Below are 17,539 nucleotides of genomic sequence, written 5' to 3' on the forward strand. Positions count from 1 at the left end.
TTAAAGATATTTAACTATTTAAAAATACACAATCACTTTAAACATAAATCAGCAATTATCTTCCCCTGTAGGCCTATATTTTATTATTATGGACAATAAATAATTTAAGTATCAGTATCAGTTTTGATGAAGAAAACATCAGGTTAATTGATAATCTCCTATATTATATGGTTAAAGAAGGTATTGAAGGAGAATGTTTTCACTTGATTTTAGAAAAACATTTTACTCAAACGATAAAGAGTTTTTTCAACGTGTTAAAAAAGTTTAATTTTGGACAGTTCTTTAAAATAAAATCTATAACAACAATGTGCCAGCAATGAATGGGTATTTTGAATTTGAAATGTGGCATATACGTTGGGGCTGCCCTTACAAGCATTTTGTTTAAATGATTAATGTGAATATTTAGATGTGTCTAATTTTACTGTACAGTTTTTATATGATTCATTTCAAGGAAATTTGAAATTGATCTGTTGTAGAAATAATGGCAAACAATCTAAAAAAAAATGATCACCGGTTATCAAGGAATAATGCTACCTAGGCATGTCAGGTAGCCTGAAGAACCTAAACATAGTTTATTAAGTGTACACTAATTCTACACAAAATCGATTTTTTGTGGCTCCAACAAAATTCTGCAATAGTTACTTGGTAGTTCTTGGGGAAGGTCCCTCAATAAATGATTCCGCTGTTGTTCCCATAATGTATTTCAATCGGAAATATTTCGATTAGGTTGGTGTTTCATTTTCGATGGGTCACGTCAAGTCAACATGGAGGAATGCCAAAATCTGTTTCCTTCATTCGATCTTCTAATGTAGTCTAGTCGATTTTCTCAAGCTAAAGTCGTAAACATCTCTTCTGCATTTTTTTATAAGATTAATATCTTTTCACAGAGTTGAATTCCAAACCTCTGACGCATATTTGAGAATTGAAATAGATTTGTAAAGTTTTTAGTTTTCTCATCGTTCTGAAATAAGTGAAACATGATTATTCTAGTTTGCACATTTCTTGCACGTGTAGTAGGTTCCATCCTGTTTGAAATTACTATCCAAGGTATTTTTGTTCTGGTACTTCATTTTAAAAGATTCCTCCATGCTTGATAGCACTACCCGTTGAACAACACAAATTAAGTCACCACAAAGAGATTAAATATAACAATATAAAATCACGCAATTCGACACATACTTATTTCTTGATTGTCATTAATCAACTTGCTTGCGTTGCGTCTACCTTATTGCGTTGCTTAAAGATGTATTGTCCCTTTGACTAATTCCCAAAAAATAAAAAATAACAGATTTCGAAAAAAGGTGGGTCATTTTTAAGTATCATAATAGTTATTAACTATCACCAAAAATTTGTCGGAAAAAAAGTCATTTAACTGAAATACAGACGTTTTTTTGTTAAAAAAATAACTCTGACTTCCAGTCAAAGTTTTCGATCAAAACATACAGATAGAAACTGATACAATAAACTCTGATTATAGCTCAAATAATGAAAGTGATTCAAAAAGAAAAAAACACAGACGACGTGGAAAGAAATATGGTAGATCAAAAACAAGCAAGTGTAGTAATATTAAAATAGTATTTAATAATATCAATAGGTTAACGTCTGTTAGACTCAATGAGATTGCTCATTTAATCAAAGAGAATAATGTTCAGGTTTTTGGCGTTGCAGAAACCTTTTTAACTAATGATAATAATATTAATATAGATGGTTATAATTGGTTTGGTAAATGTAGAAAACACAAGAGAGGAGGGGGTGTAGGTGCCTTTGTTGCGAAAGATATCACTATTTTAGATGACAATGTTTTTAATTGTAAATCCGATGACTACGAAAGAATTTGGGTAAAAGTGTGTTTTGATTCAAACACACCAGTGTATATATCGGTAGTATATTATCCTGTTAATGGAGTTGACAGTGAGAAATCAGATGAATTAACTAATCAATTATTATCAGAAGTTATCCAATTAGAAAATAATGCAGAAAATTATGAGCCTCTCATTCTGATAATGGGGGACTTTAATGGTAGAATTGGTCATGAAAGTGCTAATGGTGATCCGCAGGTTAATAGTAATGGTAAGCGTTTACTACAATTTAAGGATGATTCAAATATGTTTATTTTAAACTGTAGTCCTTTATGTGAAGGGGTGGTTACTTGGTGCAAGGGTAATCAGAAAAGCACCATTGATTACATACTTTGTTCTAAAAATATGTTGAATAATGTAGTAAAGTTCATTGTTGATGAAGACAGAAAGCTAGGCACAGGAAGTGATCACAATAGCCTTTTGTTAGAACTAGATACTACCCTAATCACTCCTGTCAATCATCATTCTTATGCTAATCATGTATGGAATACTGCAGGTATTCAGGATTTTGTTAAGTATCAAGAAAATATTGAAAACAACTTTTCCAACTGGGATGCTGATGGCTTTAATAATGTTGATAACTTGTGGGAATCCTGGAAATCTATTGTTGTTTCTTCAGCTAAGGATGGTATTGGTATTAAGAAATTAAGTAAAAAACGTAAACATTGGTTTGATAATGAAGTTAAAAAAGCAATAGCAGAACGAAGAGAGGCTGCTCGTGCTCATAGACGCTCAGTTAAATTAGATCCCAATTGTGCTCACACAGATAATCTGTGGCAATCTTATCAAGAAAAAAGGATACATGCCAAAAAACTTATATCTAAGAAAATTACTGAAACTAGGGTAAATAAATCGGTAGAGATTGCTAATAAAGGAGGACCATCCTGTAGGGACTTTTGGAACATATTAAAAGGGTCTAATGACAAACGTAGTAAATCAGGCATTAATTGTGTAAAAATCCCAGAATCAGATGAAACTACTTGTGATAAAGGAAAAATACTTTATTTTGTTAAAGAGTATTGGGAGAACTTAGGTAAGGCTAATAACGATTATGATTGTTTTACATATTTAACAAAGCGGGCGGTTGATGAGATGCGTTCTAAAACATTAGGTAATGATAACGATGACGAAAATTTACTATGTGACATTAATATAGACCTTGATATAATCATTGAGGCACTTGCAATCGCTAAAAATAATAAAGCTCCGGGAGTTGATGGAATAACCAATGAGCTTTTAAAAAATGGTGGAGACGCTTTAGCGGCATCACTAGTTTGTTTATTTAATAGAATTATCAAATTAGAAACAATCCCAAGTGAGTGGAATATGAGTATCGTTGTACCAATATTTAAAAAGGGAGATCGTAAAGACCTAAATAATTATAGAGGCATCTCATTAACATCTTGTGTTTCCAAAATATTTAACAGAGTAATCTTGTTTTGTTGAAAAAGAAAATATACTTTCGGAAGTCCAGGGAGGCTTTAGAGCCTATCACCGTTGTGAAGATCACATCTTTACATTGAAAAGTATTTTATCTTGTCGTTCAATTGAAGGTAAAACTACACATCTAGCTTTCCTGGACTTCCGAAAAGCATTTGATAGTGTATGGCGTGATGGTCTCCTAAAATTTGGAAAATAATAAGCTCACTATATGACAATGTTAAAGCAAAAGTAAAAGTGGGGGAAAGCATGACTGATGAGTTTAATATCCACAAAGGAGTAAAACAAGGGTGTGTACTCTCACCAATTTTATTTTCTATATTTATTAATGAATTTGTTAAACTTCTTCGTGAAAGCAATTTCGGGGTAAGAATGAATGGTGTCTGGATGGGAGGGCTCTTTTGGGCTGATGATGTTATATTGATTGCTAATAATGAAAGGGAAATGACTGAAATGTTAGAAATTGCCAATATATTCGCCAAAGAATGGAAACTTGGTTTTAATCATGAAAAATCAAATGTCATGGTTGTTGGAAAACGCATAAATAAAGATAAAGAGTGGAAATTAGGTGAAAAATCGATAAAAGAAGTAAATAGTTATAAATATTTAGGGGTCTATATCTCCTCAAACATGAGTGAACATTCACATTATGAACATGTTATCCAAAAGGGCAACCGGCTTATAGCTTATATCAAAGGTATCATAGCTAACCTTGATGACTTTAACCGGGTGTACTATGGAAACATACTGTGGAAAACCATTGCAATTCCTTCAATAAATTATGCTTGTAGCATTTGGTATAATAATTCCAAGAAGGATAACGAAGACCTAGAGAAAGTGCAATTGCAAATGGCCCGCTTTCTTCTCAAAGCTCCACGGTATACTCCAAAAGAGGCACTTTATGGTGACCTTGGGTGGGTTCCATTATCCAAGTTACACAAACTGTCCAGAGTTAAATTATTTAATCGTTTTATAACTATGGATGACCACAGGTGGCCTAATATTGTACTTAATTCTATGCTACAATTGAAATGTGACTTTGATCGTTTAAAATATAAATTTCTTAGTAGTTGTGTTGACATATTTGAAAAATGTACAAATATAGGCTTTTACAACAATGTTTTTGATAATGATAGTTTAACTCTTGTTCCTTTCTCAGTCAGCAATGTCGAGCGATGTGTGTCAGAATCATATAAATCAGAGTGGTCAAATAATATAATGCAAAAAACCTCATTAAATTTATACTCAAAATTGAAACCTTTCCCTAATTTAGAAAAATATTTACTTGATAAAACACATTTTTATGAGACAAGTCTGAAATTTAAATTAAGATCTAACACTCTACCTTTAGATTGTAAAACTTATAAATGGTCCAATGATGTGTCCGGTCTTTGTACTTTATGTGGGAATGGTGAAATTGAAGACATTAAACATTTTTTATTAAACTGTAAAGCATTTGATAATATTAGAATGAAAGAATTATCCATTCTACAAAATAATCTTGTGCTCTGTAATGATTATGACACATGGAATCGTTACACAACAGCCAGTGCTGATGATAAATTACAGTATATTTTAGGTGGAGATTCTATCGCGATTTGTAAAGAATCCGAGACCTTTTTTGATTTGTTTTGTAAACAATACACAAGAGCTGCATGGGAGAAACGGTCAGAACTTAAATCTCCCAATATATAGATTGTTTTTCTTTTGTATTGTTGCTTTTATATATGATTTGTAAATATTATACACCTGTGATAACAACTATAGGTCTTCAGTACCTGATGTTGAAACACAATGGTTTGTAATGTAAACTCTTTACTATATATTTTATGTTTATTTTTATATACCTTTTTAAATTATCAACTCAAACCTATGATACTGTAGGACAATTTAATACAGTACCTGTATTACCATGTTGATAATGATTTTTCTTTTATATTTTTGCAAATAGTTTAAGAACCTGTATCCGTCATATTATGTATTGTTTTGATGTATTATGTTAATTTGGATGCACCACTTCTGTGTGTGCCACCGATGCAAAGGTGTCATTTCCTAATAAATTATTATTATTATTATACCCCATAATGAAACACGCTTGTTTGGCTACTCTGTATGCATAATCATAAAACTTCCTCACGATCTGTGTGAAAATACCTTCTCAACCGTGACGAGTTGTAAACAATCCTAATTAGCATATGCATAATGCGTACTCGTGGTTTGAAATCTTTGTTTACTTTCGCTCGCGACGATTTTCCAGACAAAATGTAACTAATTTACCTGTTAATTACGTAAACTTGTTGCTTTTGGCTCGAATTTTCGACTTAAAGTGAATAACTTTAATATTACTTTGATATGTCCAATTTAAATTTCATTTTTTTGTGTTTCAAGGGACAATACATCTTTAAAGTAATACGGTAATCTTAATAACTCTTTTGAGAGGTATCTCTTTTCATAGCTCTTTATCCAAACTTGAAATCTGTAACTCTCTCAAGATCCTCACAGAAAAATGCCCAAGTGTATTTACTTCGGTCCACAAGCTTAACTGGAATAGCTTTACATTTCTTTGAAAAGATTGATAAATACAATTTACTTTCTTTACTTTAAAGCTTAAGTTTATGTAAATTGTTTCATTTAAAAAAAAGAAATAACTCACGTCCGTTCTGTAGTGTTCTTTTTATGCAATTTATTTAATAGGCCTAAGCATACATAATATTATATATTTATTTATTATATTATTATTTTTAATAGTAAGAAAATATTATGCATTTTACAACTTCCCTATTGTATGATATGCATGATGTAAACTAAATCTGAAAGTGAAACACACTACAGTGTGGTACTCCGGCCACAACCACTTCTTGTTTCAATTAGTCAATTATGAGTATTATGGTTGTGGGCGAAGCATTGTAAGTTGTAATAATCGGCATTCTTCGTCCCATCCATCTCCACTATATTTTAGATATTTTGTTATGTTCGTATAAAGATTAGTTACATATGTCACTGCTTAAAAAGATCAATTTGCCATGTTTTACATAAACAATTCAGCAGCAAAACAATGATTTCATTTTTTAAAAACATTGACAAATTTGACAATGCTTTAGACGCTTGAAAAGTGTATGTACATAAATTACAAAATTATGCTGATACGTGGTTGAAAGGGGCTTGAGCTAGGCTGAATTTAAAAACTCAAATTTCATAATTATTTATGTCGTGTTATCAAAATATACTTAATGTAAAAACAATTAAAGGCTCTTTAAAAATAGTAAATCAATTTTCCTTTCTTTCTTTATAACAAATGCAATTCAAGATTTGCAGCAAATTGCAAAAGAGCTATAAAATTGACAAAACGATAAAATGTAAAAATAATGTTAAGAACGTATACCGTTATCGTCTGAACGTTTGAATTATACATAAGGAATTTTTATTTTCTTTCTAGTTTTACATTTTGCTCTATTGACACTGAGAAATTAAAACAGTAATGTAAGGAATGAATGTGTACTTTTCATAATATTTTCAATAACTTCGTTTTTCTCTGTGTTAACATTTAGCCAAGCATACTTGAAGTTTCCTAATGAAGTCTGATTTCGTTTTGCATTTGTTGAGAACAGGACGATATCTACTGCCAAATGTGAGAGAGACCATAGACAAAAGTAAACAAAGACTGGTCTGACGATAAAGATGAGGTTGTGGACAATATACTGCTGTCAAGGACAAGGCATTTCGAATGACATAATAATCCAAACTCATTTGCCTCAAAGACTTTTTCCACTAGGCGAACCCATTCGCGCGAATCCAATGACATGAAAGGCCAAAATGGAATCTGTTCCTGTTAACATTACGATAGGCCTACATTGCGTACCGGTAATAAATATTAGCTAAATAATCTAAGTTGGTTTAACCATGGTTTAACACAAATTGTATTACTCACGTTGTAGAATCAGGTTTTAACAAACTTTATACGATTTAAATTCTCGTCAGTCTATAGCTTCAATATTTACAATGTATCCTTATTCAAATTTTATCTTCACCTACTATTCGACATGAAAGTACACATTAATTTAATTTATCAGTTACACAATAACTTGACGCGGAAAGCGTTTTCATCATCCAATTGTCGTTAGGCCAATTATTACGTCACGCATTATGAATATTAAATTGAAGGAGGTAGAGGACCGTAATTACTGAATAATACATGATTTCTGCATCGCTAATACCTATGAATGAGGGCGCACTAAACAGCGAAGCACAGAGAGTACTGGTATGAAGCATTCAAAATAATAAACTTGCTATTTCATGTGCAATGTCTCGAATCCTTCTGACGACACTTACTTACACACACTGTAAATAAAAGAATGTAATGAAAAACATGAAGAATTGCAGGCTGGGTGCATGTATTGAAAACCAGATTACCTATACAATAAATCAATTGAATTGTAACATCATTTCAGGCATACAGTATGCCTGTATAGGCCTATTATTGAACACACATTTGTAACCGATTGCCCTTTAGACCTAGAACAAGGCCATATACATGGCTGCAGTCGGGTGCACCAATTTGAGTTAGTGTTTACCGACCGACCGACCGACCGACTACCGACCGACACAGTGAGCTAAAGTCGCGTTTGCACGCGACTAAAAAGCGAAGCTCGCGGCACTGTAAGTATTCTTTATTTATAAGCAGGGCATTCGCGACTTTTAGACTATATACTTCAGATACGTTTGCGAATTTCTACGTGATGCTTTTTACAGTGGATATAGTAAAACTTTTTCTGGAATATTAAATCTAAAAATAATTTAATTCACAGAGTATGATGCGCAATTCGTCTCCTTCTTACTACCAGATCTCTCCACTAGAATCGACGAGAGGCTCATGAAGCTTCGGATTTCTGCAAGGCATAATCTATGCCACACTTACCAGTGTATATGCCCCAACCATGACGATCTCATATAAAGGGCAATTGGTTCTAGGACACCTACCCCCTAGACAGTTACCCCCCGGATGTTTACCACTCGGACAACTACCCCCTTAGGACAACTACCCCCCGGACAACTACTCCCCGGACAACTACCCCCTTAGGACAACTACCCCCTTAGGATAACAACCCCCCGGACAACTACCCCCCGGACAACTACCCCCCGGACAACTACCCCCTTAGGACAACTACCCCCTTAGGATAACTACCCCCCGGTCAACTACCTATTATACACTGTTGCAGAGTCAGGTTGTTCCTAGGGGGTAATTGTCCGGGGGGTAGTTGTCCTAAGGGGTTGTTGTCCTAAGGGTGTAGTTGTCCGGGGGTATTTGTCCGGGGGTATTTGTCCGGGGGGTAGTTGTCCTAAAGGGGTAGTTGTCCTAAGGGGGTAGTTGTCCAGGTGGTGGTTGTCCGGGGGGTAGTTTTCCGGGGGGTGAATATCCGGATACGAGGGCAATTATATGCTGAGCTTTGCTCAGATCTACACTTTATACCATCAAATGACTTCAACGTAAGGGTGGGTTGGATAACGATCAATGATTAAGAACACTTCGAAGACAAGGAGCCGGAGAGATGACCGTTAGCAACACGGTCTTCATGCAAGCTAACAAGTATACATATACATGGATGCTCTTTCGGTGCGAAACATTGGAATAAGATTATTCATAGTTCAGGAACATGCTATTAATGATGTTCACAAACATTATTCACGGTGCTCAGCTCGCTAACCACTATCTTGGTCGCTCAATCCTCTGCTTAAAGATTGTCTCTAATCATCGTTAAAATGAAAGCGACTCAACCATACATTAACACTTCCGATTCGAACAGGAATCTCGATGGTGAACTCTCCAATGGTCCACTAACTGGTAGCCAAAATGTGGTTAAAGACAATGGTTACAAAGACAAATGTGCAGTGGGACCAAAGACAAGAGTAAACAAAGACTGCTTTGACGATAAAGATGAGGTTTCAGCAGGCACAAGCTCAGTGTGAGCTCCGAAAGATGAGAGAAGGTGGTGGTAAAGAAAATTGTAACTTTCTAAAACATTTACGTCGATATATCTCAGAGAATTTCTCGCCTACTATCCGATCTACGAGATGACATCGATGTGTACTCACTAAGAAATGAATTGGCTCCTTTAAAAGACAGTTTGTAGAACTGCCAAACAAGAGAAACGAAAAGCGAAACGTAAATTACTGAAATCACATGGGAGTTTCATACTGTAGTTCATAAATAAATACATCTCCCATCAATCACATGTTGCTTGCGTCTTTCTAAGGCCGAGACGCACCATTACTGTAGTTCGTTAGTTGGGGTTTTCTACTAACTGCAATGTTGATTATTACCTCACTGAAAAGCCTACAATGTTGATTTCCATGCGAATATGTTTACATGCAAAACTATAATACTCAACAAAAACACTTTATACTGTAGTACAGTATTTGTAACCACATTGTTATTAATACTTTATTTTTTACTTCTTTTTGGCGTACACAGTAGACACAACGTAGTAACTAAGTACTTTTTGTCTGGTTTCCTAACCAATAGTGATCTTTCATTCGGGATGATAGACGGTAAAAGCCATCACCTTAAATTACCCCCTGCTTTCCCGAAATGAAACAGGTTTGTTATAATCTTACAACTGAAAAATACTGAACCTATATTAACTTCCTTCATTACCACTTAAAAGCTAGGTTCATAGTAGTGCTCAGTTTTACTTTTTATAAACTTTACATTAACTAATGCAAAAACTAACCACACAAACGCGCTCCCCATCCCTCCCCACTTGCAACCCATCCCCCTCCTGCAACTACCCCAAAATGTTAATTCAGAAAATACAGTGTATGCACTTAAACAATTTATGTTTAACATAAACAAAAGCAGTATGCATGCAAACGGTACAAAATTGCTTCTCGATATTCCAGAAGCTGTGTCGGTACTTAAACTAACAAACATTTTCAAATATTGTTTTGGATATAACCCTGTCCATTCATAAGTATACATCACTATGTAAACTTGAGGAAGAGTGTAATCTATTTTGCCCTGTTCAAATCTGTGTATAGAATCGCACACAACCAAAATCTGTTGATTATTGTTTAAATGAGAAACAATGCATTTGAAATGCCCATTGAGACTTGTAACGAATTTCGGTCCACACTGCTCCGCATTCAATGAGGAGCAATGTGGGATCAACGTTCGTGTGTCAACGGGGCTAGAAAAGATCAAAGCAGCAAAGGTGTATGGATAACCTTCCATAGACGGTAGACGTTCTAGTTACCAAAACAGTAGTACTAAGCTCCCCCGCTTAATCCCTCGAATATGCACTACATAGACGGAATGGTCAACTTACTACTGTACACATTAAATTGTCCAATGAAAATTTTAAGTTATCAGTAAGAAACATGAAATAAAAAAGTACAAAATAGTACAAATCTAAACACGTATTGCATTTCTGCTGCTTATCTGTAGAGAAATGCACAAACAAATTGGACCCATAGAATAACTATAGTCATTCTAAGGAGTGAGAATCGCAACATACGAGCCTCTGATTGGTGGATTACAACATATTAGGACGTTTAGAAAGTTTTACAATCTTGATATCAGGCCCATCAATATTACATGAACATAAGTCTGGTGAAGAATGAGTACAGTTTTCAATTATATACTAAAAATGGAAAATAAAAAAAATTTTAATTTTTTAATAGAGACCATCAGATATCATGTAGAGCAATGATAGGCGATCTAATCAATACAGCACCTTAGAGTTGAAAGATTGATGGATGGAAGGATCATTAAAATAATATGCAGTATAAACTACACAGACTGAATTTGGAGGCACAAATGTCCAGCTAAAGCTCAACATCGATAATAACCCCACTAATTTTACATGTGAAATAAACACATTTTTGAATACTACTTTCAAGTATATTATCAGAGAATAGTACCATGTTTTATACAGCATCAAGATTCTGTTCATGAAGTTTGAAATCTTATTAAAAGCTCACTGTACAGTAACTACATTTGGTCAGTTATACTGTATGAGCCTTACGTAGAACCTTAAGTCATTTTTTTGGAATGAGGCACTTTCACTTCACTTTTTTTAGAATGAAAGCAACACAAATTTTTCAATGACCAATCGGTGCCTGAATGGGCCCTACCTCAAAATAGCTTTATATATTTTTTAATTACCATTGACTAATTTTGAGGTTTTTGTTTATAATAAAGTCTTGTCTCAAAATGGTAAGTTTGGATTAAACATTGTGGTGGATGGTAAGGCTGAAGTATTTATTTTAAGTTTTAACCTTTTATAACTTATTGAATGCGATAATATTCAAGGCAAGATGGCACATGATACAACCAACCAATAAAATAGGCCAGTGGCAACAAAGAGAAGATAGCACATACCGTACACAAAGAGGTTATATAAATAACTAGAGAGTCAACTTCAACTCCACAGACATTTACCAAGAAATAAATTATGTTATTGCTACAATGATAGAAACTGTTTATTCTATTATTATATTTTGTGGCTATTCATACAATTTTAAGTCATTATCTGTATATTAAATAATTATATCTTACCAGATATATGAATCATGATGGCCATTTTACAGATTCCCTGTCTGTTGCCATCACTTTGCTATCGCCGAGTTTACTCTCTAGTAAATTATATATACTCTTTGCACATACCATTTACAGGTACAGTACATAAACTGAATTACCAATATAGTGCAGGGCCTTAATTCACAAACTGCGAACCTTCAATTTTTTTTAGTTTTGTAATAAATAGGACTAACTAGCTGCAGCAATATATTTATGTTACGATTTAATTATTTACATATTTTTTGGTCGTGGCAAGTTTTTTAAACTTCTCATTGATTCTAGAAAGCCATAATAAACAACAATCAATTACATTGATGTAGTTCAATTATAAAAAAGAAAATTTCAATAAATAAGTAAATAGGTGGGTATGAATAGTCATTTCTCAACAAAAAAAATATAATTTAATTTACACATGGTTCATTTTGCTGAATATTATTATTCTCAACTCAGGTTAATTTTACTTTTACACATTCACAAGAAAATAACATAAACTTTATTTTATTTACAATAGAAAAAAGCACAAAATGCAATCATCGATCCGGTGGACGTTCATATGGTTTAGCTTTTTTTCGTTCTTTGCAGTGTTTCTTATGAACTGGCCAATCGCGTTGTTGACAAGCAGTACCACAGTATCTTACTTCCTGACACCTTCCACAAATACTAAATTCTCGTAGCTGTATAAAAAATGTTTTCCATTAATCCTTAATGGGATAAAATACTGTAAAGGGTGAACAGACTTTCGGGTTTGTTGTGAAATCATAATAAACCGATTTTTAGAAGAGTAGATTCAAGCCCAAGGAAGGCTAGAATCTAGCAAGGATGGTGGTCTAGAGGTATGAACGCCAGGCTAGTGATCTGGAGGTCATGGGTATAAATAAGTCCCACCTGTGAATTCCCATATTATCATGATATAAAGTGAACAATTTTGGCCACATCTGGCCATTACTGTATATATTTATAGAAATCATGCTTATAGTCATTCTGAGATAAAGTAGTTGGATACAATGCAAACACCTTTATGAAAATAACTGTCTTGAATATAACATAGCTGTCTAAGATATCCCACAAAACATACAGTAGATTTGATTCAGAACCTGAACAGTAATTGTTCCATATCAAGGGTCAAGGGTTTTCAATCACAACAATGATATCCCCACACACGTTTTAACACAAAGCTTTACTTTGCTGTCACTTCCAGATTCAATGTTGTCACTTCTGGATGTGCTTTGAAGGCTCTCTCGGATAGAACTATTGTGGTGTGGTGTTTATAGCATAAATTCTGGCTAGCCCTGTAGATAAATTCTGGCTAGGTCTAGGTAAATTCTGGCTAGGCCTAGCTAAATTATGGCTACCTGGCCATTCATGGGAAATTATAATGTATTTTATTTTATGATCTTTTGGTCACAGCAACCAACAACAATGTTCTAAATGAATCCAGAATACTTAATCCAGACAAATTAATGTCAAACAAAAATAGCAATTTAGAACCTTTACTAACCTCGGCTTCAATTTGTGAACATGGTGGGTAATGACATTCATAAAACGTTATACTATCATCTTCTCCTTCTATAACTTCACCATTAGCATTATAATATCGTTGTGACGTCACAGGGAGCTGTTAACAAAAATAACCATAGTAATTTCAAAACATATACTCTGTTACAGTAGAACCTCTATCAAAGGGACACCTTCAGAACCCCAAAAAGGGGTGTCCCAAAAATACTAGATACAGTTAAACCTCCCGTTTACGGGAGGTGATCAATAGAGGGCCAACATCGTGCACTGGCCATGCATAATATTTACGTTCTTAACGCAATAGGCCTTTAAATTCTCCAGCTAATTGTATTTTATTGTTTATGATCAGGTGGTTTAGTATTTATTTATTATTTCAGACACATTTTAAAAGCTTTTATCATATGAAAATGGTCGGTCAAAATCTGTGTAGTTTTCTCATCTCATCTAAAAAACACAGGAATGTTCTTCACAGAAATGTTTTTGAAACCGCTTCGAAATAATGATAATATATAAAGCACAATAAGTATCAAGTTGTCAAAAGTCAATACAAATTTTTTCGGGTCGCAGCTTACGGAGGTAATTTACCATACAAAAAATATAAATCAGTGACCACGGCTGCTTACGGGAGGTACGAAATGCACTAATTAGATAGGTAAAACAAACAGGCTTTTGAAAGTGAGGCTGTTAAGGGAGGTGGCTGCTTACGGAGGTTCAACTGTACTACTATTAGTAGATATCCCAATGTGAACATTTTAGGTAATTCTATTCTTCAGATAATCAAAAAGAAGTACTTTTTACTGATTATTTTGTAATTTAAATTATGGAATCAGATTAAATCTGTTCTTTAAAAAGACGATTTTTGAAAAGATTTTTGAAGGGTTTTATAATATTAATAATAATTTAAACTTAGTACTAGAGTTAAAAGTTCTGTCAAAAGAGTTGAATGAGAATATATTTTATTTTGTGAAGGAGGGACCTAATAGATAGCACAAATACATCCTCGTTAAAAAATACACATTTGAAATTTACCTCTTGGAAAGAATCTGTGGGTAATTGTTGTATTGCAACCCAATATAGGGATTGTTCTCTGTTTTTCTTGAGCAATTCTTGGTCTTTTTCAGATTCATCTATTGTAACAAGATGGAGGTTTTCTAGTCTGTTATCTGTAAAATAAACAAGGAAAACAAAATTAAAACCTATCAACCCTGAGATTAGTGATAAGCATACATCAATTCAATGTTAAATATCTGTTGCTGTTAACACAGGCCTGGAATTTCTGTTTTTTGTGCACTTCAGGTATGACCAATACAATTCTGTAAGTAATGGACAATTTTTTTAATATCACTTACCTACTGTTACTGCATTTTTGTGGGCTACTTTATATCCTGGAGCTAAGTCTCCACAGTGTTTTTCCCAGAGTAGGTCATGTAGATATCGGCCTGAACTTCGACCTTTATTTATATCGTAAGCGTATGCGTACACTTGAGCACCGTTCCCATCTTTATCTATGTCTACTCTTGCCTTTTAGAAAAAAGCATTTTTATACTGGTGTTAAAATCATAAAATTTAGCCTGTTTTCATGTTGATATATGTTGAAATATAACGATCTGTGCTGGAGAATTGGGGTGGTGGTGAAAATTGAAAATTTCAGGCGAGGCAAACGCCTTGTCTGCCTCATGCTAGCTACGGCCCTGTGCATGCATGCCTATTATGATAATAGTAATTCTGAAAACAAACTCTTGTTAGCCAAGCGTGTACAGTTACAAATAACACGATTTTTAAACAGTCGCAGTACAGTATTATGTAGGGCACCGAGCTACTGTAACGAGAATCTCGTTTTAATCTACTCAAATTGACAAGAAAAGTCCTTAGACCTTAGACTTGTTTCCTGTGGGTCCTTCTGATGGTGAACTGGGCAGTACATTGGGAAATGATACCCTACTTTTTTCAAAGAGTGCATATGAGCAATGTTGCACATGGGACTAACAACTTAATGTCTCATCTGTATTCCAACCCGCCAGTGGGAATACACCCGAGAGCAACAATGGGATTTGAATCGTGGAACCAAAGGAAACACAGTGACAGTACCACCATTTTAGCCAACTGCGCCATATGTCACTCTACGTAGTACTGTAGTTATACAGTATCTTTGCCAGATCTCATGGATGTTAAAATGTGATTTTTTTTTAAGGTCACTCCATAAAAATTTTTCTTTTCATCTATATAATATATGTTGCCGTACCTCAAAAGCAAAACGGTCCACCAATGAAATATCTTGTTCATCTAGTAATGAATATTTTGTCTGAAAAACATAAAAGTCAAATATTTCATTTTGCAATTTATTTAATATCTTAATGCACCGACTATTACAACATGGTGTACTATTAAGTTAGGTGGAGCACCTCCTCCTATAAACATTACCATTCACTTACTAGTCTAGGCCTATTTAATATATTACAGCCACATGTACCGTAGATGAGGTCGACCATTTCAGCCATCAGTCACTCTCTGTTATTGTAATTAAATTGATCATTAAATTTACCTTATTTATTATTATTATTTATTCATTTCACCCCGCTACCACAGGGGCCTAGTCTTATTTCGTCTAGGCTAGGCCTAGCAGCTCCACAGGTCTAGATAGTAGGTCCTAGGCCACTAGGCCTAGTGTAAGTGTCTAGGCCTAGCTTAGCTAGGCTATATAGGCCGCTAGGCCTAAGCTAAATAAATGTGATCGTCGTCTCTACTCTAGATACTAGGCTAGCCTAGGCCTAGGATATTCTATCTTTTCTTATAATTATATATTATTATTAATATTTTATTATAAGTAGGCGAAGCTTAAGATCTGCTTAATAATAATACCGGATTTAATTATTTTGTTTAAACCATTATAAAATGCACATTACTATGCCTAGGCCTACTACAAGAAAATAACCACGAGGCTAGGCTACACAGTATCAACAGACTAGTCCGCTTGACAAGCATTTAAAAGGGCTCTCGTTATGATGAAGGACAAAGAATGAACTACAAGTCACACATGCTGTCATGCATTTTAACTGCTAAAAAACAACACACACACCTTTCCAGCGGCTCTTCCAAGACGCACTATACCTAGTTTAAATGCTGACATTGATGTTGGTCAAATTCACAGATCAATTTATGAAATATTAGCTTAAATGATCATGTAAGGAAGACGGCCCTTTAATTAACTCTCCTCCACAGATGACACATCTCCTGGTCTCCGCTCACGCGCACGACGACGAAAGCTCACGAAAGGCGGATGTCGCTCTTTCTCCCTTCTCTACACGTGCATATGATAAACACGTTGATCCAATAGAATCACTAGAATAAATAAGATTTTGTCCTTTGACCCATAAAAATAAATAAAATGTGAATATGCATTAGGCAATGGTGCGTGTCGGTATTTAAATGAATACAGTACTAGTTTTGTTTTTTTAGCATAAATATACATACATAGGCCTACAGTTCTGTAGTGTAAATAAAGATACATGGTTTTAAATTGAATAAATGGAGGTAACTTTGAAATAATATAACTTTATTCCAAGTAATTTGTTTATAATTATAATAATTTATCATCATTTATGACACTTTAGTACACTGTACTATAATATCTAATAATATTCTGATATTAAGGTTACCATTATATTTAAAAATTCGAAATTTAATCAAAATGTGACATTTCAATCACAATTCATTATACCCGGGACATCTCGTAGTCTAATCGGTAACAGAATTTGTAAAATTCATTTATATATCCAGGTATAATTTATTTAAAAAACAACATTGATAACATAACACAAAAAGAAGAAACCGTTGATTCACCGTCAACCAATTACAATGTTAAAATATTCGCAACAGTCACAACAGGTGATCATTTCAATCATGTAGTTAGTTAGTCTAGTGATGTAACATCACCATACTGTTCTAGGCATAACCACGTAAGTTCTTTGCAATAACCCGAGTTACACGGATTTGAGGGTACATCTAATTCTTACTAATCAGTAGAGCCAACCTGACAATACCATTAATAAGTTGTTCCTTGACGTAATTCAAAGTTGAGTCACCGGCTTCAGATCTCAATTGCAATGGTTGAGATATCTTGTATCTTTAGGGCAGACATAGGTCCTACTAT

At 34.1% G+C, this 17,539-nt stretch overlaps 3 protein-coding genes across 4 annotated transcripts in view; 2 read left to right on the forward strand and 1 right to left on the reverse strand.

Moving 5' to 3' along the window:
* The window catches only part of LOC144836907 (cyclin-dependent kinase 9-like), a 400,420-nt gene that overhangs the window by 110,070 nt on the left and 272,811 nt on the right, over positions 1-17,539 (forward strand). The window lies entirely within an intron of this gene.
* Positions 765-3,498, forward strand: LOC144838355 (uncharacterized). Its single transcript, XM_078693694.1, has 3 exons — positions 765-808; positions 1,595-3,222; positions 3,413-3,498. The coding sequence occupies exons 1-3, from the start codon at positions 765-767 to the stop codon at positions 3,496-3,498; spliced, it is 1,758 nt and encodes a 585-aa protein (XP_078549820.1).
* Positions 12,291-16,698, reverse strand: LOC144837503 (zinc finger MYND domain-containing protein 19-like). The gene is made up of 6 exons (XM_078692653.1): positions 16,466-16,698; positions 15,632-15,691; positions 14,739-14,910; positions 14,419-14,552; positions 13,373-13,489; positions 12,291-12,548 (listed from the first exon to the last, which is right to left on the reverse strand). The coding sequence occupies exons 1-6, from the start codon at positions 16,514-16,516 to the stop codon at positions 12,405-12,407; spliced, it is 678 nt and encodes a 225-aa protein (XP_078548779.1). The 5' UTR covers positions 16,517-16,698; the 3' UTR covers positions 12,291-12,404.

Source organism: Antedon bifida, chromosome 3 (genome assembly GCF_963402885.1).
Source record: "Antedon bifida chromosome 3, ecAntBifi1.1, whole genome shotgun sequence".
In the NCBI taxonomy this organism is placed as follows: Eukaryota; Metazoa; Echinodermata; class Crinoidea; order Comatulida; family Antedonidae; genus Antedon; species Antedon bifida.